The following is a 25,953-nucleotide window of genomic DNA, read 5'->3' as shown; positions in this document are numbered from 1 at the left end:
GTCATTTGTTGCCATTTATGTAGGGAGATAGTGCTGTCATTGCATCTTTGATGGTGTCACTGTAGGCATTACTAAACGGTGTTTGCAGTTTCCCTTTGGCCCTCGCTGCACTTAATTTTTAGCCTTTTACTTGCTGTTCAACCTCTCTGACTGTTATGCATTGCAGCTTAAGGAGTGTCACCTTTAGATCCTTATACTTAGTTTATTTTCTGGATTTTTTTTATCTTCATATCCAACAACCCTAAATCCCTGTTTTCATGAGCAACTAAATGGCTAAAAGTATCCCATTACTTGGCTTTACAACCTAAATTTCATTATTTAGTTAATTAATCTTAAATATTAAAATGTAACTCTTTATTAATAGGTTCATCTTTATTAATAGGTTCATCAAGAAAAAGTGGCAGCTAGGAGAAGGAATTCAGAAGTTGCCCTTGAAGAACTGAAGAAGAAATTTGATTCCCAAAAGAATGAAGCTGTAGAAAAAGGCTAGTTTAAAGTACAAAATTTGTTAATGAATTGAATGAATAAAGGTCTTAGTAGATCATTATTGCTTATGTTGTACTTGCAAGTTATGGTAACACCACCTCTCCCATATATTCACCAGTGCCACAGGTTTTTGTCTATATATATTTCCAAATCTGAATTAAAATACTTATTAGTAAGGCCACAATTCACCAAATATCTTCATGGGGCAAAGTTGTATGAAGTTCACTAAGATTAAAAATAGCCAACAGTAAGTTACCTGGACTTGCATTCTTTTATGACCCAGTTACATTTCACTTTATTATCTAGACAGGTATTTTAGGTAACTTTATGTATTATTTAAATTAAGAACAGTATTAATACCTATGATAATATAGTGAATAGAACTAGTGAAAAATCTAAACCTAATGAGGCATTTATAGCATGCCTAAATTGTAGATTATAATTTGAAGGCACTGATCTGTAAGTACACTTAAAAGTTATTTTTTTGTGCCAGCTAGGATTATATTAAAACCTTTGCAATACTGATAGTCAGTTTTCAAGATTAAAAGTTGAGTATGAATTTTTGTGTTAATAACTAAATGAATTACAAATATCTTAGGTAATAACTGAATGCAAGTAGTATGATATTGTAAAAATATGAAGTTAAATTCTATGTGTGACAAAATCTTTATTTAAATTGAAAATACTGTATAAGTACAGTATCCACCTGAGGTACAGCAGTTATGATATATGTCATTAATTTTTTAAAATTATAATGTACATTGTTTTTATCACTAAAGTTTGACTATGACATTTGCTTACCTGAATATAGAAACTTTGTCTTGTATTCTCAGAAGTAACTCTCTTGTTTTTACTAAATGTTAAATAAAAATCCTAAATAGTCGTTGATAGAAAATCCAGTTGAAATTCAGCTATTGGCCTAATGGGTTAGTCACACAAGGGATTGTACCAGTGATGAAGTAACCACACACATTTTACAGCTAAGAAAGAAGAGTTCTCTCATCAGAAAGAAGTAAATCAGTTGGATGAAGAGATTGAAAAACTCACTGATAAATTAAAGCAGCAGAAAACCTGGCATTTGGACACAGTATCAGATCTGGAAAGTAAGGTATGGTATCTAGTGATCAGAAACTTTTTGTGTTGTGGAGTGTTTGCATCAGTAATGCTTTCTGCAATTTGATGCAGTTATTTTATGCGCCTTATTAACTTAAATGAAGTTATATGATTGTGTATGAATTCTGGGTAGATATACAGTGCAATACAAGCAGTACAGTACTGGAGTTTTGCAGATGTGTTTACCTTGTGTTTCCTGATATTCATTTTTAATTTGCTTTCTTCCCACTTTACTGTCCAACTTCTTATGTTAGTTCCAGTTTACACCCCTTAATTAGGATCTGATTCTTATGACTAACCCTTGGGATCAACAAAAATTGTGATGTTTGAGTAATATGATTATTATAATACCAATGCCAGTCTTAAGATGGGTGTGATCCCAGACACTTCTCAGATCAGCGTAGGTCTTTTTGAAAAGCCAAGCTCACACAAGCTGCGACTCAGTCCACTTACCATATTCTATCCTGAAGCCAGAAGCTCCTTTTAGACGCACATTGAAAAAACAACCACCCCAACTCTTGGTCTTGGCCTGGAGTACATCATGTCTATCAGTGCTGTTGGTGTTAGCTTGTCATTATCTGTTGTCTGTCAAGCCACTGACACCTGTTGTTTTTATTTTCCAATTTGTTCATGAGACTTACCTGTCAGATATATATATAGCTGTATTCTCTGATAGTCTGACAGAATTTCAAAACTTACGACACATGCAGTGGGAGATCAGGTGGTTAGTACCCATTCCGCCGCTGGGAGGCGGTATCAGAACCATTCCCATTTTCTATTCAGATTTTCTCTGTCGCCGGTACTGTCAACACCTGTTTTCAGTACCTCCGTCTTGGATTTTCGTAAACTTGGTTGTCACTTAAGTATTTGTTTGACTTTTGGTTTTTTGACTTGGACTTGTGGCTAGACATACACAATTGTGGACTGTTTTGGATTTGGCTTTGTTTTTGCTTGGATTAAGATGTCTGAATCTAGTTCTTCTAGTTATAGAGTTTGCTGTGTGCAAGACTGTAAGGTGAGGCTACCGAAAATTTCGGTAGATCCTCACACTGTATGCATGAGGTGTAGGGGCATGTTTGTTTATTTGATGATCGATGCAAGGAGTGTGAGTCTTTGCCTGATGCTAGTTGGAGGACTTATGATTCCTATGTGCGAAAAAGTTAGAGCGGGATATGATCAGGAGGTCTTCCTCCAGAAGTGTTTCAGTGAGGTAGGAGTCAGGGTAGTGTTTTTCACCTGCTAACCCTCCCGTAGACGTAGCTTTTCCTAACCCTGTGGTGTTGCCCCGGGCCCTGAGGTTGTGTCTGCGGAAGGAGATGCCCTGTTGGTTATTATGTCTTCCATTCATAACCTGGAAGCTAAAATGCTTGCTCTTCAAAGTGCTGTGAAGTGCAGTGATAGTGTCTGTCCCCTAGTGTTGTGGAGGGGATCAGATCGGCCGTATAATGCCTCTAGGCCTGGACCTCTGCCGGACTCCCAGGACTCAGGGAGTGGGCAAGTCGAAAGCCGCAAGAGGGTTACGGACCCCCACCGATCTGGCGTCCCTTCGGCAGGTCCTGTGGACGCTTCCCAGGCTGCCAAGGATCGTGCACGGGCATGAATCCTTAAGGATTGCTTCTCGTCCCCCGAATCTTCCTCCCCACGTCCGGGTGGAACTTCTCGGAAGGACTCTCGCCCTTTGAAGAGAGCTTCAAAGAAGGGGACGCTTCACGACCCTTTTTCTTGTGGCGCTCTTCGCTCTTCTCCGGAGGTTTTGACGCCCTCCCGCCGCAGAAGAGGACCAGGACGTCATCGGACGATGACGCTTTTGAGCGCCCCGGTCGCTCCAGGAAGAGAGCTGTTGCTTCCCCTGTGAGAAGGAAGAAGGCCTCCCCTCGCCCCTCGTCTTCTTACAGGATCAGCCCTTCTCCTGAGGAGGAGACTTCTCCTACTCGAAAGCTTCTGCTAGACATGCAGAGGCAGTTGGCTTCGTTAATGGCCCAGAAGGAGACTGATACGTGTCGTTGTCGGAAGGATTCCTGACTGCCAATCAAGAGGTCCAAACCGTCCCCTTCTCCTTCTCCGCGTTCGTCTTCTTCTCATGCTTCGCCGCCCCTAGAAGTCCTGGCTCAGCGCTTTACTGGTCTCAGCAGGGATTGCCAATTCCCTCTTTCTGACACTCTCCATGCTGCTATGCTTGACGCCCCTCATTATGACGCTCCACTTGTTTCTCGCCATGACGCTTCTCATGCTGCTAAGCATGACGCTCCTCATGCTGCTTGGCAAGACGCCCCCTTGCTGCTCGACCTCATTGGGGCGCTCGTCAGGGCGCTCGTCAAGACGCTTCTTGCCGAGATTTTCCGCCAACCCCTCTCGGACTTCTTCCAAGCAGAAGTCCCGCTTCAAGATGGTCTGCAAGGGCTTAGACCTCCGGAGTTTCTCCAGTCTCTTCAGTTGCTCCCATTGAAGAAGGAGAGCTGTCAAGTGCATCGGAACCTGCAGTTGAGGAACAGTCCTCGACTTCATCAGCTTCTTCCGATTAGCAGGTCTTGACACGTTTGCTGAAGGACTTGTTTGGGGACAAGTTTCAACCTTCTGCTCCTCGCCCTCCTCCGTCGCAGTTAACCTCGTCTAAATCGCAAAAGACTTCAGGTTTTGTGAAAATGGCCACGTCTCTCTCTACGAAGAAGGCCTTTAAGAAGGTTCAGGAGTGGATGGACTCCAGGAAGGCCCAGTGCAAGACTTCTTTCGCCCTGCCTCCGTCAAGATTGAGTGGGAAAGCGGGGATTTGGTACGAGACGGGAGAGGATGTTGGTTGGAGAGTTCCTTCCTCTTCCCAAGGGGACTTCACCAGCCTTGTGGACGCTCCTAGAAGGTCTCTCCTTTCGTCAGCGAAGGTGTCCTGGACGTTGTCTGAGACTGATCACCATCTGAAAGGTCTCTTCAGAACTTTGGAAGTTTTCAACTTTCTGGACTGGTGCCTGGGAGTCCTGGACTTGCAGGCTCGTAGCCCTGACTCCATTAGTCTGGGAGATTTGTTCAGCGTCCTATCTTGCATGGACAAGGCGGTCAGGGATGGCTCCGAAGAGCTGGCTGCCCACTTCTGTACGGGGCTTTTAAAGAAGAGAGCCATATACTGCAACTTCACTGCGAAGTCGGTCTCTCCTTCTCAGAGGGCAGAGTTGCTGTTCGCCCCGATGTCTAGCCATCTTTTTCCCCAGTCCTTAGTCAAGGATACTGCCGCCACTTTGCAAGAGAAGGCTACTCAAGACCTCCTGGCCCAGTCTTCTAGACGTCCAGCAGTCCCTTCGACTTCTTCCCTTGGGCAGGCTTCCAAGATACAGAAGCCCTTTCGTGGAGGAGCTTCTTCAAGATCGTCCTCTCGAGGAAGAGGTCTCTCCAGAGGTAGAGCCCCTTCAAAACCTAGGGGCAAGAAGTGACTCTGTGGACCTCCAGACACCGGTTGGAGCCAGGCTTCTTTCCTTTGCAAGAGCCTGGAGAGAGAGAGGGACGGACAACTGGTCCCTCAAAGTCATCGAAAAAAGGGATACAAGATCCCATTCCTCGTCTTACCTCCATTGTGCATGAAGCCCAGGATCTGTCGCCATCCTATCAGCAGGAGAAGCAGCAGATTCTATTCTACCTGCTCGAGCAAATGCTCGAGAAGAGAGCTGTGGAACAGGTCTCAGATTTACAATCCCCAGGCTTTTACAACAGGTTGTTCCTGGTCCCAAAGCAGTCAGGAGGATGGAGACCAGTCCTGGACGTCAGCAGGTTGAACCATTTCGTTCTGAAAGAAAAGTTCAAAATGGAGACGTCCCAGTCGGTTATAGGAGCCTTAAGACCAGGGGACTGGATGGTTTCTCTTGATCTCCAGGACGCCTACTTTCACGTCCCTATACATCCTCTATCAAGGAAGTACCTGAGATTTGTCCTGCGGGGACAGGTATATCAGTTCAGGGCTCTCTGCTTCGGGCTGCTAAGCACAGCCCCTATGGTCTTCACGGTGTTAATGAGGAATGTGGCGAGATGGCTTCACCTTGCAGGGATAAGAGTCTCACTTTATTTGGACGATTGGCTCATTTGAGCCTCGTCAATGTCGAGGTGTCTGGAGGACCTTCACACGACGTTGAAACTGACAAAGTCCCTAGGACTTCTGGTGAATTTCGAAAAGTCCCATCTGACCCCTCTCAGTCCATCGTTTATCTGGGGATTCAGATGGATTCAGTGGCTTTTCGAGCTTTTCCATCCCAAGAAAGATAGCAGCAGTGCTTAGACAAAGTTTCAGCCTTCCTGCGGAAAGAAACATGCTCAGTGAGGGAATGGATGAGTACTGCTGGGGACCATTTCATCGCTGGAGAAGTTTGTTTCCCTGGGAGACTGCATCTCAGACCGCTTCAATTCTTCCTTGCAGAGAACTGGCAGGACAAGGAGGATCTGGAAGTTTCTCTGAAGATCTCACCAAAGGTGAAGGATCACCTAAGGTGGTGGCTCGATCCATCAAAGTTGGCAGAAGGCGTTTCTCTCAAACTTCAGAACCCCAACCTAGTGTTGTTTTCCGACGCGTCCACATCGGGATGGGGAGCAACACTAGGGGGGGAAGAAGTGTCGGGCACCTGGAGAGGGGAACAGGTGTCCTGGCACATAAATCTCAAAGAATTGGGGCGATTCAGTTGGCCCTACTTTTCTTCGAGGGACGAGTCAGAAACCGAGTAGTCCAGATCAACTCGGACAACACCACGGCCCTGGCATATCTAAAGAAACAGGGAGGAACTCACTCTCGGTCCCTGTTCGCTTAGCAAAGGACTTCCTGCTGTGGGCACAGGCCGGAATATTACGATCCTCACGAGGTTTTGTTGCAGGTGTAGAGAACGTCCGTGCGGATCTTCTAAGTCGGCAACAACAACTGCTACCGACCGAGTGGACCCTGCACCAAGAGGTTTGTCAGGGACTGTGGAGGCTATGGGGACGTCCCTTGGTAGATCTCTTTGCAACTTCCAAGACAAAGAGGCTTCCTCTTTACTGCTCCCCTGTACTCGATCCAGGAGCGATCTCAGTAGATGCTCTTCTCTGGGATTGACGGGGATGGACGTTTATGCCTTTCCCCATTCAAAATCCTGGAGAAGTCATCAGGAAGTTTGTACGTCATCGGAAGGGACGAGGATGACGTTGATCGCCCCGTTTTGGCCTTCGAGGGAGTGGTTCACAGAGGTCATGTCCTTCCTAGTGGACTTTCCGAGAACTCTGCCCATGAGAGTCGATCTACTCAGACAGCCCCACTTCGAGAGGTACCACAAAAACCTCCCCGCTCTGAGTCTGACTGCATTCAGACTATCGAGAAGCTGGCCAGAGCGAGAGGTTTTTCTAGATCAGTGGCAAGAGCTATTGCCAGAGCCAGAAGATTCTCTTCCAGTAATTTGTACCAATCGAAGTGGACCGTGTTCAGGAGATGGTGTAGAAAGAAGGGCATTTCCTCTACCACGACCTCTGTGAGTCAGATAGCCGACTTCCTCTTGTTTCTGAGGAGTGAAGTCAAACTAGCGGTCCCGACTATCAAGGGATATAGGAGTATGCTATCAGCCGTTTTTAGGCATAGAAACCTGGACCTGACTAACAACAAAGACCTTCACGATCTATTTAAATCATTTGAAACCACGAAGGTGCCTCAGCAAAGAACTCCTTCTTGGAATTTAGATGTGATGTTACGGTTCCTGATGTCCAGTCCTTTCGAGCCTCTTCGTTCTGCGACATTGAGGAACATTACCAGAAAGACTATTTTTTTAACCGCTCTAGCAACTGCGAAGAGGGTTAGCAAACTTCAAGCCTTCAGTAAACATATAGGCTTTAAAGGACATAACGTAGTTTGTACTTTAAGTCCTACTTTTTTAGCAAAAAACGAGAACCCGTCTAACCCTTGGCCCAAGAGCTTCGAAATTAAGGGTATGGCTGAGATTCTGGGTTAAGAGCCAGAGAGAGTCCTATGCCCTGTCAGGGCTCTCAAATTCTACTTGGACAAAACAAAGGAAAGTCGAGACCCCTCGGACAATCTATGGTGTTCAGTGAAGAGACCGATTTTACCTATGTCGAAAAATGCTCTGGCATTCTTCCTGAGAACACGATTAAAGAAGCCCATTTATGCTGTCAAGCCACTGATTTTAAACTTCTGAAAGTCAACGCTCACGAGGTGAGGGCCATTGCAACTTCAGTGGCTTTTCAGAAGAATATGACACTCAGTAATATTCTGGGTGCCACATTTTGGCGTAGCAACTCTGTGTTTGCTTCACACTACCTGAGAGATGTGAAGACGACATATGAGAACTGCTTCTCGCTAGGACCATACGTTTCAAGAGATACAATCCTGGGGGCAGGGAGTGACACACATCCTATCCTATTTTAAATGGTTAGGAAGTGTTTTTTTATGGTTGTTGGGTCGACCACCAGAGGCGGACTTCCCACTCTTTAGCTTTAGTTTTGCTTTTTAACTTAGTTAGGCTTGGTCAGGTGGTTGTTTTTTCTTCGTTTGCCCTCATTGTATGGTCAATATGGTTCTAGTCACATCATTGGTCACGCCCCGTTGACAGATCATCTAGAACTCACCAGCTATACAGGTCACTACCTTGCTGGAGACTCTAGTAAAGCAGAAGCAGACTTGGGTGACAGTAATCACGAAGTCAGCTGTGCTAACAGGTAAGGAACCAAGGTGTCAATCACCTACATGTATTATGTTTCCTAAATCCTATTCTGTCTGTACCCACCTCCAATGGTGGTATTCAGCTATATATATATCTGACAGGTAAGTCTCATGAACAAAATGATATTTTAATGATAAAATAAAGTTTGTTCATACTACCTGGCAGATATATATATTCATAGTGCCCGCCCACCTCCCCTCAGGAGACAGTGGCACTAGAAAATCTGAACAGAAAATGGGAATGGTTCCTGATACCCGCCTCCCAGCGGCGGGAATGGGTACTAACCACCTGATCTCCCACTGCGTGTGTCATAAGTTTTGAAATTCTGTCGGACTATCAGAGAATACAGCTATATATATATCTGCCAGGTAAGTATGAACAAACTTTATTTTATCATTAAAATATCATATTTTTAAAATCCTATGCTCTCATTTCTACATAATTTTTTTATATTTTTATCTTTATTTTCCAATTTAATTTTTATTTATGCTGTGGTAGTGATTTGTACAGTATATAATCTCTCCAAATTTGTAAAATATTTATGGGTGTTTTTTCCTTCAACACAGGAGGCTTTATCAGTGCCTTCATGCTGCCACTACCAGCCTTTGTGAATGCACCTGCTTACCTTCGAATTACTTATCAGTGATAATGGTTACTGTATTTCATGGGAATAAGAATTTGCATAATGTTTTTGGTCAGTTGTGACTCATTTTAACCTATATTCCCCGTAGGGGGTTGGTGTCATCAGTGCAACTCATGCGGTGCACTTTAGGCATTACTGTACTTAGGGTTCTTTGCAGCTTCCCTTCTGCCCCTTCTTAACATTTTACTCTCTGAAGCAATGATTTTCCCTCTAGTGCTTCTTATCATTGTACTCTCTGAACTGTTAACTTAATTCGGAAGGATTAATTACTTCAGTAGAATTTGGTTTTTATACACTAGTCATTTCTGTTCATCTAAGTATTGTTCCTCGTATAAGCAAATAGATGGCATAAAAAATTCCCAAGGATCATGGGAAGACATATATTGCCTTTGTCTATTACTTCAAGTCCAGACACACTTATTGGTGGTCATCTACAGAGGGTGCAATAAGGAATGAGTAAAATCTAAAAATTGTACAAGTATTTATAACAGGAGGAGGAGGAGGAGGTCATAGTTAGAGGAAGACCAGGAGGCCTTAATTTTCTTTGGTTGGTTGCAGTGCCAGATGATCTTGCTGCTCAGTTAAAATCCTAAGACACTGAAACAGCCTGGTTTTTGTTGGTGGGGAGTTTGGGGTTTTCAATTAGCATGATGGCTCGATTATGTGGGAGTGTGGCTGAATTGATATTTTACTTTAGTTCTGTTTTGTGTCAGGTGTGACAGTTTTAGGTTAGATGTGGCACATGCACTGTATGTGTTCGTGCGTGTGTGGTGGTTGACACTGAATGGTTCTTTAGGTTCCTCCTAGTGATGGTTAGGAGAAATAAAAGTTGAACCGAAGTTCCATGTGCTGTTTTTTGTCTAGGGCATGTAGAACTTCAAGAAGGCATCAACATTGACAGATTCCATCAAAGTTACTCTGTGACCGGGTTGTAGTTTATCCTTTTCCAATAAAAAGAGTCCCAGTCAGCAACCATTTACCTCTCCATTCTTGAAATAATGATAAATACAGGAGAGTTACTGGTGGAATGCAACAATACAAACAAAGTATTTATCATAAAAATTGAAAAGACTATAAATTGATTGCAGTGGACGCAGCCACTACTTTTAACTCAACTTGCTTGAGAGGGTAATAAATTCAGGTCAGTAAGAGTGCATACGCAAAACTGCAAGGACTTTCCAAATAGCCTTTTAAATCTAAATTTGCTATACAGGATGCTTGTCTCTTATGTCATTGTAGAGATTATAGATACCTTCAGAATTCCAAAGTATTTCTTTTTTATAATAATGGATATATGTATATTTCAGCACAAGATAGAGCAGGATTATCTAGAATACCGAATCCAGTTGTTGAAAGAGAATCAATCCAGTCAGGCATTATCAGACAAGGATGTGATTACCAGTGTATGTAATAATTTTTTCAAGAAATGTTCTGGTTTTCTATTATTTTCTAAGTAAATTAGAATAGAATTTTTGTCAGATCAACATTATCATCCCACCACCACCTGAAACGCTATGACACAAAGGGCCCTTGTGAAATTCTGCCACTTATTTCTTCCTTGAGCTTTATCTTTGACAGGGCTCCAATCATCTCACAGTTTTCATCCAAGTGGGTGTGTATCTTCCAAACTCTGGTGCCGACAAGTAGATCAGGATCTTCTAGCTCTTCTGGTGTTAGTTTTGCTAACACATCACATAATACTCTACCAGGGATAGTACAATGGACATCCCAGTCATCTTATCCCGTCATCATTATCTCATCTACACATGGAACTTAATAATTTTCTATACAGTATTGTGGTATCATTTTATAGCCATTCGTGTCATCTGACTTTTAATATAAAACATTATCGAAGATTTAAAACTTTCAGTTACAGTTTCATTATACATACCATGAGTCTTGTGTGTCCAGTTTCAGTGTGCTTAACTTCCAAATCTTGTTCAACCAGAACAGTGTTTGATTTATTACTTGTAGTATTTTGCTAAATCTCAACCCAAGGGAACCTGTATTCGATATTATTGTATCTAAATATAGGCAGTCCCCGGTTATCGGCGATCCAGTTTTACTGCACTTGTCTAGCGACGACGATAACTGGATTTTAGACACCAATTCCCGGTTATCATCGCTGATAACCAATTATCGGCGCTGATCGCCGGTTATTGGCGGCGCTGATCACCGGTTATCAGCGCTGATAACCAAGAATCACTGCTATTATTGTCGATTTTCAGCGGCGATTTTCGGTTATCGTCACGCTGTCGGGAACGGAACCCTGCTGATAAGCGGGGACTGCCTGTCTTAGAAAGATTCAAAAACATTAATCCTTTCTTCACCTGGTGTTATTTCATACTTTTGTGCACGTACTGCCTTGTTACTTGCATTTTTCTTAGATTTATTTTGAGTCCCCCCTCTCTAGACATGCTGTATGGTGCATTTTGTAAAGCAAGCTCATGAATGTGGTGTCTTTATTATTAAAGCAGCATTATCTTAAGTATTCTAAGTTTGTCAAATTTCTATTGATAATCCAATCTAAACCTTGTCAAATTTCTATTGATAATCCAATCTAAGCCTTCTCCAATCACTTTTTTCTTTATAAAGTCAGTAAGAAGGGCAGACAGCAAAGGTGAAATAAAATTTCTCTGTAGCAACCCATTATGTATTTTGAATTCACATATGTCAGGTACTGAATGTAAACAAATTAATTGAAATCATTATAAATTAATGCATTTTGTAAATAAAAAAAATATTATACCCTGGGACAGTAAGGATACATATGTTTATTCAACAGAAGGTGCATGCTGTTGAACTAGAATATAAAGCAAAACTTGAAGAAATGGGGAAGAATTTTGAGGACTGTAAAGCTCAGAATGTACAGCTAAAAGAAGAGCTGCATGCTGTGCATGAGGCCTTAAGGCACCAAGAACTCCTGAGTATTGTTCGTAATGTTCCACCATGGTCAAGAAATGCCACTGATTCACCTGCACCCGAACAGATTTCAGTAGAATCCCCAAACAAAACTAGAGCTAGAAGTAAGTGGAATTCAGTAATTATACTTCAGCTAGTAGATTATCTGGTAACTGTTGTCAAAAAAAGTAAAAAAAAAAAAAAACTTCCTTCCAGGCCTATTAATGTTACTTAGTTTTTTTGCGTTTGTTTGAACTCCCCATTTACTTAGCCTTTCATGCATGTGCACAAATTCCCTAACATTACTAGTAGGATTAACAGTAGTAAACATCCTCTTCCTCCTCCTCCTCCTCCTTCAGGTCTAAGTGAAACAAAGAGGCTCATTAATTGTGTTGGCCTACATTTTCAAACCTTGCAATTCCCCACTCTTGGATTACATTTCACCCATGTTTCACTCCATTTCTTTCATCTTGATGATTTGGTGAATGTGATATTTCCAAAGGTTTGTGAATGTGCCATAGTTTCTTCACTAAGTAGTATTTAAGGAGTTCCAGCATGTGCCAGTCTGTTTTCAGCCGAAGATCATTTGGCTGTAAATATGTGACTGGTGTGCATCCATGGTAAATGCTACTGTGTTTTCCTTTTGGTGCAGAGCACTTTTGCAACCGACTTGTGCATGTTACAGTCCAGATCTTGTTTTTATTTTTTGGGTATTTGATTACATTCCGAACGGCTGTTTGTAAGTTCATTTTGTTTGTAAATTCAACTTGGTATACACAAAGTCAATACGAGCAGTACTATTTATGTTTTTCATACTAAAACCCAATACTAGTACTGTTACTGTGTTTTTTAGAGCATTTTACTAACTCAAATGACTTATAAAACCTAACATTAAACAAATTATGATAATAGAACAGTAAAGTACATGTACAGTTTTCTTACCTTTGAAAATGGTGTCGTAGGCTTGTTGTGATGGATGATGAGAGAGAGGGAGATGTGGATTTAATGCAGGGGTGGTGGGTCGTCAACGTATTCTTCGCTTTCTTCAATTTCTTCAGTAAGGATTTCCTCATCACTTTCCCCTTCATTTGACGAGGAAGCAGTCATTGGAGATGGGGAGACTCTAGAGGTTGAAGGCACTGGTTTAAAGAATTTGTCGTTGGAAGTTTGCATTGTTTTTCTTTTCTCTTCATCATATATGATACGATAACACTGCAAAGCATCATTGACTGTTGGTGCTACTTTTGAGAAAATCTCAGTATTTGGGTCCTGATTCTGCAAAATAGTCAACATTTTTTCTAGAAGAGAAAATCCTGTAGTCATCAATTTTGTTTCAATTTCAAACTTCTTTAAGGGAACAAGTTCTTCATGTTCTGTTTTTTTGCATTTCTTCCAGTTCCATCAAATCTTCATTTGCATTTCTTCCAGTTCCATCAAATCCTTATTCGTCAACTCTGAATGACTGTCAAACGGCTCTTGAAAGTCCACATGTCAGTTGGACTGTTAAGGATTCCCTTTTTTTCCCCCTCTTCTTGATTAAACCCTCAGAAGTCATTTACAAACTGTGGGAACAAGGCCTTCCATATTCCATTCATGTTGATGTCGTTTACTTTACACCATGCAGCATCAGTGTTCTTTACACAATTGTAAATGTTGTATCCCTTCCAGAAGTAACGTAAGGTCACATCTGCATCATGTATCTCCTTTAATGCTTGCCTATACGTACGGCGAGTGTAGTATTTTTTGAAATTTGCTATTATGCCCTGATCTATTGGCTCAGTGAATGAAATTGTGTTAGGGATAATTAAACAACTTGAACATCCGGATGGAAATCATCAAAGTGCAGTGGGTGACCAGGGGCATTATCCAAAATTGAGAGAATCTTGAAAGGAATGTTATTCTCTCTGCAGTACAGCTTGAAAGTGATGAAAAAACCAGTCCTCAAATACAGCAAGTCACCCAGGCTTTCTTATTGGACATCCAGATTACAGGTACAGAACTTTTTGTGATATTTTTGAGTGCCCATGGATTTCCTGCATGATAGATGAGGAGAGGTTTTAGCTTCATGGCTCCCGAACAGTTGCCACCCAGCAGTAACGTTAGCCTATCCTTCGTCGCCATAAATCCTGGCATGATCTTCTCTTCGCGGCTAATGCACGTTTTTTCTGGCATTTTTTTCCAGAAAAGACCTGTCTTGTTTATATTAAAAATATACTGAGGGGTAACCTTCCTTATCAATTATTTCCTTGAGTGTCTTGGGGAAATTTTTTGGCTGCTTTGTCGGCGCTTGCTGACTCACCGCTTATGGGCATGATGCAAGTTGGCTCATTTTTTGAAGCGATGAAACTATCCATGACTTCCAGCAAATGTTTCATCTTTAGCACTCTCACCAGCCTTAACCTTCAAGTCATCGAAACTGGTGTTCCATCCAGATACCCAAAAGTTTTCCATTTCTTCTACCACCCTCCCCCTTCTCTTACTTATAATTGTTGACTGCATTGGCACAGCAGTTTTCATGTGTTCCATAATTTTGTATTTTTTCTTCAAAATTGTGTCGATAGTCGAGTGATTCATGTTATAATGGCGCACTACGTCAACTATTTTTTCCCCACTTTGTAACTTCATTATTGCCGCTTTAGTTTTCATTGCAATGGCTTACTGTTTTTTAACACTACCATTTTCATCACTGATAGATAACGGATGCGGTAAATATTTAATGAATCGCTGCACAGGAGGTGAAGTCACAGCAGTAGTGTAGGTAGAAAGAATCTGGGATGCCTAGTGGTGTCAGGTACAGTGCTGTTCGGCGTTGAAAGTTCCTCGTTGGGCGAGCGGGTTCCCTTCTCAGCTACCACTCTGTTGGCCACGAGTTCGAATCTCAGACCGGCCAGTGAAGAATAAGAGGAATTTATTTCTGGTGATAGAAATTCATTTCTCGGTATAATGTGGTTCGGATTCCACAATAAGCTGTAGGTCCCGTTGCTAGGTATCCAATTGGTTCTTGGCTACGTAAAATAAGTCTAATCCTTCGTGTCAGCCCTAGGAGAGCTGTTAATGAGCTCAGGGGTCTGGTTAAACTAAGATATACTTAACTTTGTTCGGCGTCGGTAGCACCAGAAATTGTAACTAAGTCAAGGCAGGCCCTCGCAACAAAATTTGCTCTCGTGGGTCGTGGCCTGGAGCGCTCCGAACAAAGCTGAATTTACAAGCACTGATGTTCATATCTCTGAAAGTTCGTAAATAGAGGAGCTTCTACTTGAGTTCTGTGCTTGATGTTGTTTAGGGCTTCTTTATTGTTACAATATCGGGTTTCTGTGTGTTTTACCTTTTTTAAGGCTTAAGTGTACATTGGTATGTGTTTATTGTAATGTTTTTTCATCTCCACTTTATTTTATGTTTTGGACTGTTGTATTTGCTTGACTATTTCAGTATAGCCTTGTTTGGTATTTTTCTTTATCTTGATCAAATTCTTTATGTACTGTGTGCATGTTTTTCTCTTATGCTTTAAAGTTTGCAAGTGACAGTGCTGCCAAAAAAATTGTTGTATGCTCTGATAATTTTCTATTTTTCCGTATTTTTTTTTACCATACCTCGAGTGTCTCAGTCAGCTAATTGATCTTTGTAGGAGTTCTGCAATTGAGCAGTTCCAGATATCCTACCTAAAATGCTCTGTAAAAGTAATAAGTCTATTGTGAAACATATTTTTTAAACATTCAGTACAAAACTATTACTTTTGGATTTTCACACAGTTGCACAAAGGGCATGTGAAAATAATTGGTTTGTAATGAAAACATTAATTGTATTCTTTGGAAAATTATATTTTCTTTAACACCCTTGGTGGAGTTCTCACAGAATTTTGGATATTGCCTGATTATAATATTTCCTTCCATTTTTTATAAGGCCATTTAAACACTGCAATAATAATTTGTCATTTTTTTTTTCTTAGAGGGATACAATGACTCTAGTGGTGAAACTAGTCAAATGTCTCCAACCAAAGATGTTGATTTAGGAGAACAAGAAAAGACAATCTCACTTCGGAATAGATCTTCAAATTTAGCTAGAAGGAAATTGTTTAAGAGGAAGGCAACAGATCCCTTAATTTAAGCAAAATATGAAGCCAAATATACTGCCCAAATTTTGCAGCTAGTTACCCTTTGGTTGATAACTGATGGAGTTATTGAAGTAAATATTCATAGTATATCCTGATAAGGTGGATTATATTACTAGTTATTGCTAGTTTTTTTCAGTAATTAAGAGGGGGTTAATAAAGTGGGTTGGCTAATATAACTACTTTTGGTATTGGTATAAAAATTCCCAGACGTGACTGAACTGCAGCATTTTTGTTGCAAGTTTTTATAAGGAAGTTTTTTATATTGATATTTTGTTTGTGATTATGTTAGTTTATCATCTACCTGGTATTTAACTCCACTGTATTAATCTTCTGATAATGTTGGTAAGTTTCAGTCTGTCAGGAAAATTTTGGAAATTAGTGATTTGTTTCAAAATGGAAATTTTCAGGCAGAACATAGGAAACACTGTATTACCATAGAAACGATTTTTTTATTGTGCATAACAAGGATTATTAGTATTTATTGATGTACTACTGTTTGCATGTGAAATCTCAACAAATGAGATTTGGCCCAAGAATTAGATTCAAGGATATTCTTTTAGAATTTACACTTCGTAAAAGCCCTTCTTTGTTAAATTTGTAAATGTCCCTTAATCTTCTCCTGAGAGCATGGTGAAAAACTCTTCAGTAAATGGCAGACAGTAAACTCTCTATTCTTTCTTCCAATTTTTTAAAATGAAAACCTTGTTCCTCAAGATACATTAGGTACGTGCAATCATTTCTCATAGTTAAACAAGAATATTTCCATATGTCATGAGTTATGTTTTTGCTAATAAATGACCAACCATTTGGGATAAATAGCTCTGGGAACCAGCAGGATAACTAGTCATTGTTGAATTTATAGAATACATGAAAACATGATAAAATTGATGAACTTGCAGAATACATGAAAACAGTAAAATTGATGAACTTATAGAATACATGAAGACATGATAAAGGATAAGATGGTACTGCAACGCTGGGAAAACAGTATCTCATTACAGGCTGTATATTGAGATAACTAAAGGGATAGGTCATACCATATATTTCTGGATCTTGAGAAGGCACTCAGCAGAATACTGAGACAAGCAGTCACACTGGCATTCAAAAACAGAATGGAGATGAAATTCAATAAACCATTAATAGTACTACAGTATATCAATAACAACATCTACAGTGGAGACAGCGGCAGGTATATGAGGAAGAGTTATTGTAATAGGCACAAGTATGTGGGTATACCGATACGGGAAACAAAATGGTTGCCCACACCAGCATTGGTCATGTTTCTTCACCATCTAGAGAAAAAGCTACCAGACACACACTAGGCTAAAGAAATGGACAAGGAACACAAACCAAGTGAAAGGAAAAATGGTAGCAAGCTAATCATCCACATCCAAGAATCTAACAAGCGTACAGGGAGGAGGGGAGCAGTGAGTGTCCTCTCACAAAGGCTGCTGAAGAAAGACCGAGCGATGTGGCAAAAGGGAGGTAAGTGAGGGTTACTCCTCATCCCCACCAGTTGAACCTTGTTACCAAGATTTAACAGCTGTTCCAGCTTGTGCAGAAAGATACTTGTAAGTTTGTATGCCTAGGGAAAGCAGAAATTCCTTAAAAAATTTATTTTTGCAGAATTTAAAACAACCCTTTGTTTATCTTAGAATTGAAGTAGCTGAATTTCAAGAGGGTTGATACTTTGCTGTGCAATGGACTCCACCCTTTGTTTATCTTAGAATTGAAGTAGCTGAATTTCAAGAGGGTTGATACTTTGAATTTCAAGAGGGTTGATACTTTGCAATGGACTCCTGAGAAACCTTCAATTAAGCCCAAAATGAAACATACCACACCTAACACCGAAGGGTCGTCTCGAAAAAGTTCTAAAGCTCGATTCTGGTGACCTCGGTGACTCAAGAAGGGATGGTCGAGATCCAGAGACCTGGAAAGATTTAAACTCCTGGAGGCACAATTAACAGCCCTCACCAGGCAGAAAAGAAAAATTTCAAGAGCAGGCCAGGAAGTGGTTTTGTTGGAAAGTGTTTAGAGCCCAATGAAATGACTGAAATGGTAAGATAACTTGAAAAAATAAAAAAAATTAATCCTGGGAGGCACATCATGCTTGCAACTCCATAGGAGTTGCACAGAATGGGAGACATTGATTAGCGACTGTGGGTTGGGTGTGCAGAGTGGAGCTTTCATTATTTCAACTCATCATGTTTTTGTGTGATGGGTCCATTTCACATGAAGTAATGGCTAACAGTGCGCAATGGAACAGGGTCCTTTTCACATGAAGCAATGGCAAACATTACACAGTGCAACTCTTCTCCTTTCAACTCTTCACATTTGTGTGAGAGATCCATTTCACAGGGAGTTAAGGCTAATTGTGATTAATGGGTTTCATTTAACAAATGTTAGGTATATGAATACATAAGAAAATAAGAGAAAAATCATTTTGTCTTTTATTCAGTAGCAAATAAATTTTTTCACTGTGAGGTACTGACAAGATTAGAAAGTCAGCTTCTTCAGTAATGAGAAATACTGACTCCATATTCTCAAATTTTCAATTTTACAACAATACCCATCATTAATAACAACAGACAACCTGAGGTGGGATATTTTCTAGTCATATAAAGGAAGCACTTTCCTATCAGCTGAAGTTACACAGCAAACCATTGGCCACACTGAACACTTAGGGCATGACAGCTGCAACCCAGGAGTGCTTCATACACAACCCAGGAAATTTTTAGTGCAGTCAGTCAGAGCACCTATTCAGTGTATAATTCCATCATACCAAAGGTCCTAGTAGTTTTGTTATCAAGCCCAACTAATAAGGAACTCAATACTTGAGGATAGGATAAAGATTAACACAGAATCCAAGCATTTAGTATCCTTACAAAGATTCTTGTGAAATCCAAGTAACTTATTCAAATGTAATCAATATTTCACCTGGTTGGTCATTCACTCTGAATACCTATACCCCAATTATCTCCAATATTAAACAAGGATTACTAACAACCTCAGAGATCACAAAGATTAAAATTACTCATGGGCAGAGTTGCCGAAACAAAATTTTAATTTTAATGAGGAAACTTTTGCAAGTACTGGTGTAGAAGTGGCATCTTCATGTTATTGCACAGGCAAGAATTTTTGCACCCTGACCAGAACTGCTAATCATTATAATGGATAAAAATAGGTTATGGAAATTTTACAGAAATATGTACAGAAGTGTTCTAATCTAAAAAATAAAACCTGACCTTTAAAAGGGAAATCAAACAATATCTACAGCAAGTCATGGTAAAATTCTGCAGTAGGTAAAGGAGGATGATTGGCTAATGGATGTGGAAATCTGGCAACGCTGCTCACGAGGACTTGGGTTTCTCATATGCAGTGTAATAAACAGTGGATAAAATCTGGCAATTAAAAGCTGAAATGCAGGTGGCAGATAACTAATGGTATAGTCAAAATTCTTGTGGCAGATGAATACATCAATATACAGCATTAAAGTTGCTCATTTAAAATTGTCCTATCCAGATTTCATCCAAAAAGGGGAATACCACCTTCAATGGACCTTATGTGACACACTTTCAATGGAAATGTGACACTGCAAGCATTATTTGAGGTTCTCTGCAACATTCTTTTGGACCCCAATTACAATAGTTTCTTTCTTTATATTTCCTCTCCACATACATTATCTAACTTAATACTGCTGTGTTTTCATATTCACCCTTTAGGATGAAATCCTTCAGGGCAGTCCTGCAAAAAAATCCAGCAGTGTAACCCAGTGGTCTGGTTAAATAGCTGTAGTTAACAATACTAAATGGCTTGTCATTAACACATTTAACAACTAAATTTTCCTCCCCAAAATAAATATACATTGAAATTTCAAAAGCATAAAGTGTTTTTAAAGATTTTCTTAAACTCAGCATTTAACAAATATCTCCTTGCTCTTCGAGGTTTAAAAATTTTGAGAGTAAAACATTTTGTTGGCTCCAACTGCTCTTTTTGTAATACGTTTAATTTCCATGTAAAGAAATCAAGTAATTATCTTAAAGCCCCAGTTTGAAATAAGTAATAAAGAACTCAAATATATCAGTAATAAAAGAATGACAGATATTAAAAAAAGCAACAAAAAATGTATCTTCTTTGGGCCTAAGCTAGACTAAGGTATTCATTTATCAATCCTTCTTTCTGAAAAAATAAAAAAACTTGGTAACCTTCAAAATACTGTACAATGCACACTAAAATAAAAAAAAAGAAAACCTAGCACTTTAATTTTTTTTATAGTTTCACTTTGGTCAAAAAAATATTTAATTGGTCCTACAAAGAAATTTCAAAATAGAAAAAAGCAGCTGTACAGAGTACCTCTACTTTCTAGCACAGCTCTATTAGAGGCAAATCTTGAAGAATGGGCATTTACTTTCTAGCATAGCTCTATTAGAGGCAAATCTTGAAGAATTGGCATTTTGAAATTATTTCCCCGATATGAAGCGTAAAAAATAGATAATCCACACCTCCATGATACAGGGGACAATTCTGATAACTAGTTTATGTAAGAAATTATATGTTAATGTAATCTCAAGTGAAGCTGAAATATTCGAGAGTTGTTGTCATAATCCACAGAAATATTATGGAAGCAGTCTTGTGAAATACTGGATCTAAATACATATGTTACAACTTTTCCTTGAATATCAATGAGAAACCCTTTCTTAGAATGAAGCACTATTGCCATTCAAATTTAATGCTGATATGAAGATAACATCAAAGCACATCCATAGTTGACTCTGAACCTTCAACAACTGGACAAACAATTTATTCCTCTGCCACTATGTTGCAATTTCAGTCTTTAATGTTTATGACCATAATTACAGGTAAAAGATATAAAAATATAAATTTAATTTTTATCTATCAAGGCCCCTTGCATTATCCTTGTTACCCTTCAGCTTTTAAAGAGAATTTTACACAAGTTAATTTTGCAAAGCTTAAAATTAAATCATCTTAATCATTATACATCACAGCCTGTTTTGCATTCACAGTACTGCAAGTCAAAACGTACAGACCTGCATCAAGAGACGTGCTTTGTGATAGGGTGCACCTAGTGACCAACCCAACCTCATAGTTTCTGCCTTTCCTTCTCTCTCTCTCTCAAGTATACCTTGAAAAGGTCATGTTCAGCTTTAATGAAGTACAAATACGGCTCCTACTGGGTAGCTTTTTTAGTTTTCTTCTTTGCTTTCTTTTCCTTCTTAAGCCCATCCATGTTAGATCTAAGGAACTGGCAAAACTGAAGTTGGAATTTAAGAACATCTTCAGCAGATACCTGAAAACAAATAATTTTGAGAAAATAGCAGCTTTACAATTATTCTATACTTTATGTCTACTGGAAAAACTGGTAAACACCAGTAATATGCAAAGTTAAAGATACTCAAATATGCTTTCTCTGACACAGCCATAACTAGTATGCCTTCATAAGTAAAAATATACTGATACTGATGAAAACTAAGGACTATTCTAAAGTTTAGACATCAAAGGAAATAATAGTTGAACAGTAGCCAGCTCGTAATCTACAAAAAAAAAAAAAAACAGATGTAGAACTGTCAACAGGACCTCATAAAAAGAATGTCAAGATAACAAGAAAACCACAAAAAGTACAGGATAACAGTAACTTGGTGATATCAGGCACCTTTCTCCAGTTGATTAACTTTAATTAACAACTGAACTTCCTTTTGTTTCCTCTGATCAAATTTCACAGCCTGACCTTGCTGGTTTTTTTTCCATTCAAGATCTGTTTTGGGAAATCCTTGATATCTGAAATGTAATTGAGTTAAATGTTTGCAATACCCTCTCCATCTTGATAAATCAAAATTGTAATTCCATATTAATTAGGTTTATAAATCTGCACCTCTATAATGTTAAAAGGCTATCAAAATTGTAATTCCATATTAATTAGGTTTATAAATCTGCACCTCTATGATGTTAAAAGGCTAAGGTTACAATTGTTTACTACTGAAATAAGCCAAGGCCAGCCTCATACCTGTGGTATCCTGAGAAATCATGACAGTAATATCCCAGTCAATTACTAGGGCATTACTTTATGCCAAGTCTGGCCCTTATAAATCAAGGTCACACTTTCACAGACGGCTAAGATCTAGGGGATCACTGTCATACAAAGAAATAACGCATCTACACTAATAACCGAATTTTCCTAATGAAATTATTAAATATCAAAAGTAGAGGTCACAGATCAAATATAAATATATGCTCATAGCTTATAAAATGGTTATGAGTTCAACTGTTTCAAGATGAGTGTTCTTGCGATAAGTATGCCTTCTATAGAGTTCTTTTGTTATTACTGCTCTGCTAAGGAAATTAATAAATTCTAGAAAAAACAAAAATGCCAAAAAGTGGCTAAAAATTCACTGTAAACCTACTAGGAACTTAAAAGAAATCTTACCACAGTGCTTATTTTCTTGGTCTTTGATTTGGCACGAATCAAACAACTAAATTCATCTGGAACAGGAAGAGGTGCCTTAGGTTCCACAACTTGAACTTTCTTGCCTTTCTTGACTCTTCGAGCTTTAGGAACAGGCCTTGTGCGTCCATCATCTGCAAAGGTAATCTCTCAATGTGAATTAAAACTATGACATGAACATTAAATATCCTTCCACATATAAAAAGAAACAATTCAACAAGGCCTTTCATTTTTCTCTCATAAAATAATATTTTTTTAGTAGAACGAGTATATCCATCACATATGGTATAGCCTCCAAAAATAACAAGCTATTCTCATTAGAAATTATCTAAATAAAAAATTTACTCAAAAAGAGATTCTGCGATAGAGAAAAATGCAAAACTTACATCTCTTAATTGAAGTTGTAACTGTCCCTTCTTTCCTTGAATTGTGGAACATGAGTGTCAACTCAGACATGAACTGAAATTTGGAAAAATTAAACAAAGGCATTAATACAGCATATACAGTATGAGTATTAAGAGATACTGTACACGCCTCTCATATTTATAAAGAATAAACTATTAACATGTCTCGTAAGGCTGACCCAAAAGGGTCTATCTATCAAATGCTAATGAATCAAGAGAGTACATCCTCTTACAAGACAGGATAATAATTCTCCAATGTAGCATTCACTTCAGTGACAAAACCCACATTACAAATTGGGTTTAATTTCTTTTATATTGTTACCAGATTCATTATTCACACGAAGCCTGTTTTATTTATTAAAAATGATGGGTTGAGGTGAAGTTAAATAATCACTGACTGGAAAAATGTATATTTGATCTAGTCGCAGTTGTTGCAACTTTGACTGCATTACCTGCATTTTCATTTTCCTTACTACCTACATGTGTATGGAACCAACATATTTCAAAATTTATATACTGGTAATAGCTTCATGTAATTTATGGAATGACAACTTAATCTTTTTAAACAAGGAAATTTTTAAGATTACTATCAGAAAAAACCCACTTCATGCTGGATTACAGAAAACATGAAAATTGTACCAATAAAATTGATTTTTCATAATAACATTGTAAAAATAACAAAGCCTAAAGAATGACAATTACAAATTTGTATTTCACTTCAACAATGTCAGAGGTACTGTTATACATTTGTGAATATAGACGGCAGATAAAGATAAAAACAAAACACGGGTATAAATTACATAATGCAAGAATTGTGATATTTTGAATATTGGAGAAAGATGCATAAATTTAAACACGTCTACCCATACTTGAAAAATTTTGTTACATACGATAAAAATATGAACGTTCCATTAGAAACTGTCCTTTTGGGTGTGGTTACAGAAGCTAATATGGATATTGTTACTGTGGCTGACCAGCACAATTTACCTGATAATCCTCACCTCGACACAAGTGGCAACTTTTATGGCGCAGATAAAGTATCTTTCTTACATATTAATGAAAACAGATGCCAGGTGAGATGATCTACAAGGACAGCAGAGTAACTTTCAATAACATTTCTTCTAATGTAGCCCAAGAAAGCTACAAAATTCTGTACAGTATTGTTCTAACAATATACTTTAGAAAAATAAGAAGGATCTTTCCATCCTACACAGAACTGTACATAAACCTTGTCCAATGTACTGCCAACTGTGTATCGTTTTCTGAATGACGAATATATGACTGCAGCCAATTCTGATCGGTTAAGAAGAGCACACTTACAAGGATGCATCCTAACCTACACTCCCTAAACCTAACCTAACATAGGGAACTATATTCTACCCGACTAGCCTACTCTAACCTAACCCCCAAACCAGGGCCCTGGTAAAGTATCAAATATGGCAACACACACTACGTTTTAATTTACATATAGGCCTAAGATGACATCAACATCCCACTAATTAGCAAATTCCAAAGTAGTAAGAAAATGGCAGAAAAGCTGTTCAAACTGACAAAATAAAATGAGATAATTGAGAAAAGGTTTAACATTTATAGGCTATAGACAAAACAATACTAAATACTCCATTGGTTCTAGTGTTTTGAGAACAATGCAACTGAATATTTTCCCAATCCCAATATGCAGTACCTTCGGTATTATTTTACTTATGGACATTAATTGCTTTCAACATAAAATATAGGTTTTTCTGTTGTATTATGATGTGATTTGAATGATTTTGAGGTTTATTTCATCGCAAATGAATACTTATCCTTCCCCAGCAAATGATATATACAAAATTAATAAAATTACGACTTGTCAGAATACTGCACCCCCTCTCCATAGCTAATACGGCAAAACTGTAATCAGTAAACACAGTTTTGCCGTATTAGCTATGGAGAGAGGGTGCAATATTTTGACAAGTCGTAATTTTATTAATTTTGTATACAGTATATCATTTGCCGGGGAAGGATAAGTATTCATTTGCGATGGAAATAAACCTCAAAATCATTCAAATCACATCATAATACAACAGAAAACCTATAGTTTATGTTGAAAGCAATTAATGTCCATAAGTAAAATAATACTGTACCTTCTTTTCCAAAGTTTTTCTACATTATTAGCTTATTAGGTAGACCTTCAATCGGGTTCCAGTCTTTTTCCCATCGTTTTGCCCCAGCCAAAACCCCGCCTTCCCAGAGTCCCCAGCCATGTTGGGTAGATATGCGGTTAATAATAATTGACTGACAATAAACCACACGACCTCCATCTGCACCACTAGAATATAAGAATAATCAATTTCCAAGGTAATAGTCGGTGCGAAGCTCTTGCTTAGGTTTACCTTTCCTAACAACGAAGGATAAAAAAAATCAGTGAAATAGGCTATACGTAGTCAGATAAATAGCCTATGGCCAAGGTTAATCCTGGTCCCTACCTTATGGTTCACGGTTTCCATGGAATATATTTACTTTCACCATACTTAGCGACCGAAAATCTAAAATCAAGCCTAAGCTTAGGCCTAATACAGCAACATGGCCACTCGAGTTGCTTTTAACAAGACAGCCTAGGCCTAGGCTACAGATCCGTAAGAACGGACATCCTTCCCTTTTAATAAGTCAATTAAATATATGTACATATTATTTAAAAATCATCTAAGGTCCCATGACAATCCATAGCATTAAAATAAGCCACCATATTACTATAGGCCTAGACTACGTCATACGGTAAATACGGCGAGCACTGAGGCTACGTCATACTTACAAGTAAATAGGCCTAGAAAACTCAGCTTTTTACATATTTAACCTTTATGAAACCTTATAAATAAAGCAAGACAATATTACATTACCACTTCATTGGTCAAATGCACTTGAACTGCCATAATTCGACGGTGGAGAGTCGAGGGACCACGCGTCTCTGACGTATTTCTACTGTTGCCAGCTGATATATGCCAAATCAGCCTTCCCTACAAAGGAGTTTTCTTCTTCTTCTTCTTCTTAAGGTTTCCTGTTTATTTTCAGATGGAGTATGGCATAATGCTTTTTTCAAAAAGGGGGTGGTGCTCATTATAGTGTATGATCGTGTTTCTAGTCTCGTTTTAATTCGATTGTTATGTGTTTGTTTAAAAATGTCG

General features: G+C 38.8%; 2 protein-coding genes across 6 annotated transcripts in view; one reads left to right on the top strand and one right to left on the bottom strand.

Moving 5' to 3' along the window:
- LOC136845901 (spindle assembly abnormal protein 6-like) overlaps nucleotides 1-20,194 on the top strand; it is a 27,631-nt gene extending 7,437 nt beyond the window's left edge. For 4 of the 5 annotated variants that reach the window (XM_067116378.1, XM_067116376.1, XM_067116380.1 and 1 more), the window contains exons 5-9: nucleotides 383-485; nucleotides 1,467-1,594; nucleotides 10,221-10,316; nucleotides 11,699-11,939; nucleotides 15,761-20,194. In XM_067116378.1, the coding sequence (XP_066972479.1) occupies nucleotides 383-485; nucleotides 1,467-1,594; nucleotides 10,221-10,316; nucleotides 11,699-11,939; nucleotides 15,761-15,918 (726 nt within the window). In that variant the 3' untranslated portion in view covers nucleotides 15,919-20,194. The remainder of the gene's footprint in view (nucleotides 1-382; nucleotides 486-1,466; nucleotides 1,595-10,220; nucleotides 10,317-11,698; nucleotides 11,940-15,760) is intronic. The other variant, XM_067116377.1, reaches the window with a different exon arrangement.
- Nucleotides 18,362-25,953, bottom strand: Srp14 (signal recognition particle 14). Its single transcript, XM_067116388.1, has 4 exons — nucleotides 25,669-25,953; nucleotides 22,772-22,844; nucleotides 22,368-22,519; nucleotides 18,362-21,233 (listed from the first exon to the last, which is right to left on the bottom strand). Exons 1-4 carry the CDS (start codon nucleotides 25,699-25,701, stop codon nucleotides 21,114-21,116), a joined length of 378 nt encoding a protein of 125 aa, XP_066972489.1. The 5' UTR covers nucleotides 25,702-25,953; the 3' UTR covers nucleotides 18,362-21,113.

This window comes from Macrobrachium rosenbergii, chromosome 14, assembly GCF_040412425.1.
Source record: "Macrobrachium rosenbergii isolate ZJJX-2024 chromosome 14, ASM4041242v1, whole genome shotgun sequence".
NCBI classification, from domain to species: domain Eukaryota; kingdom Metazoa; phylum Arthropoda; class Malacostraca; order Decapoda; family Palaemonidae; genus Macrobrachium; species Macrobrachium rosenbergii.
Note: the sequence above shows the minus strand (reverse complement) of the source record. Positions and strands in the feature narration are given on the sequence as shown.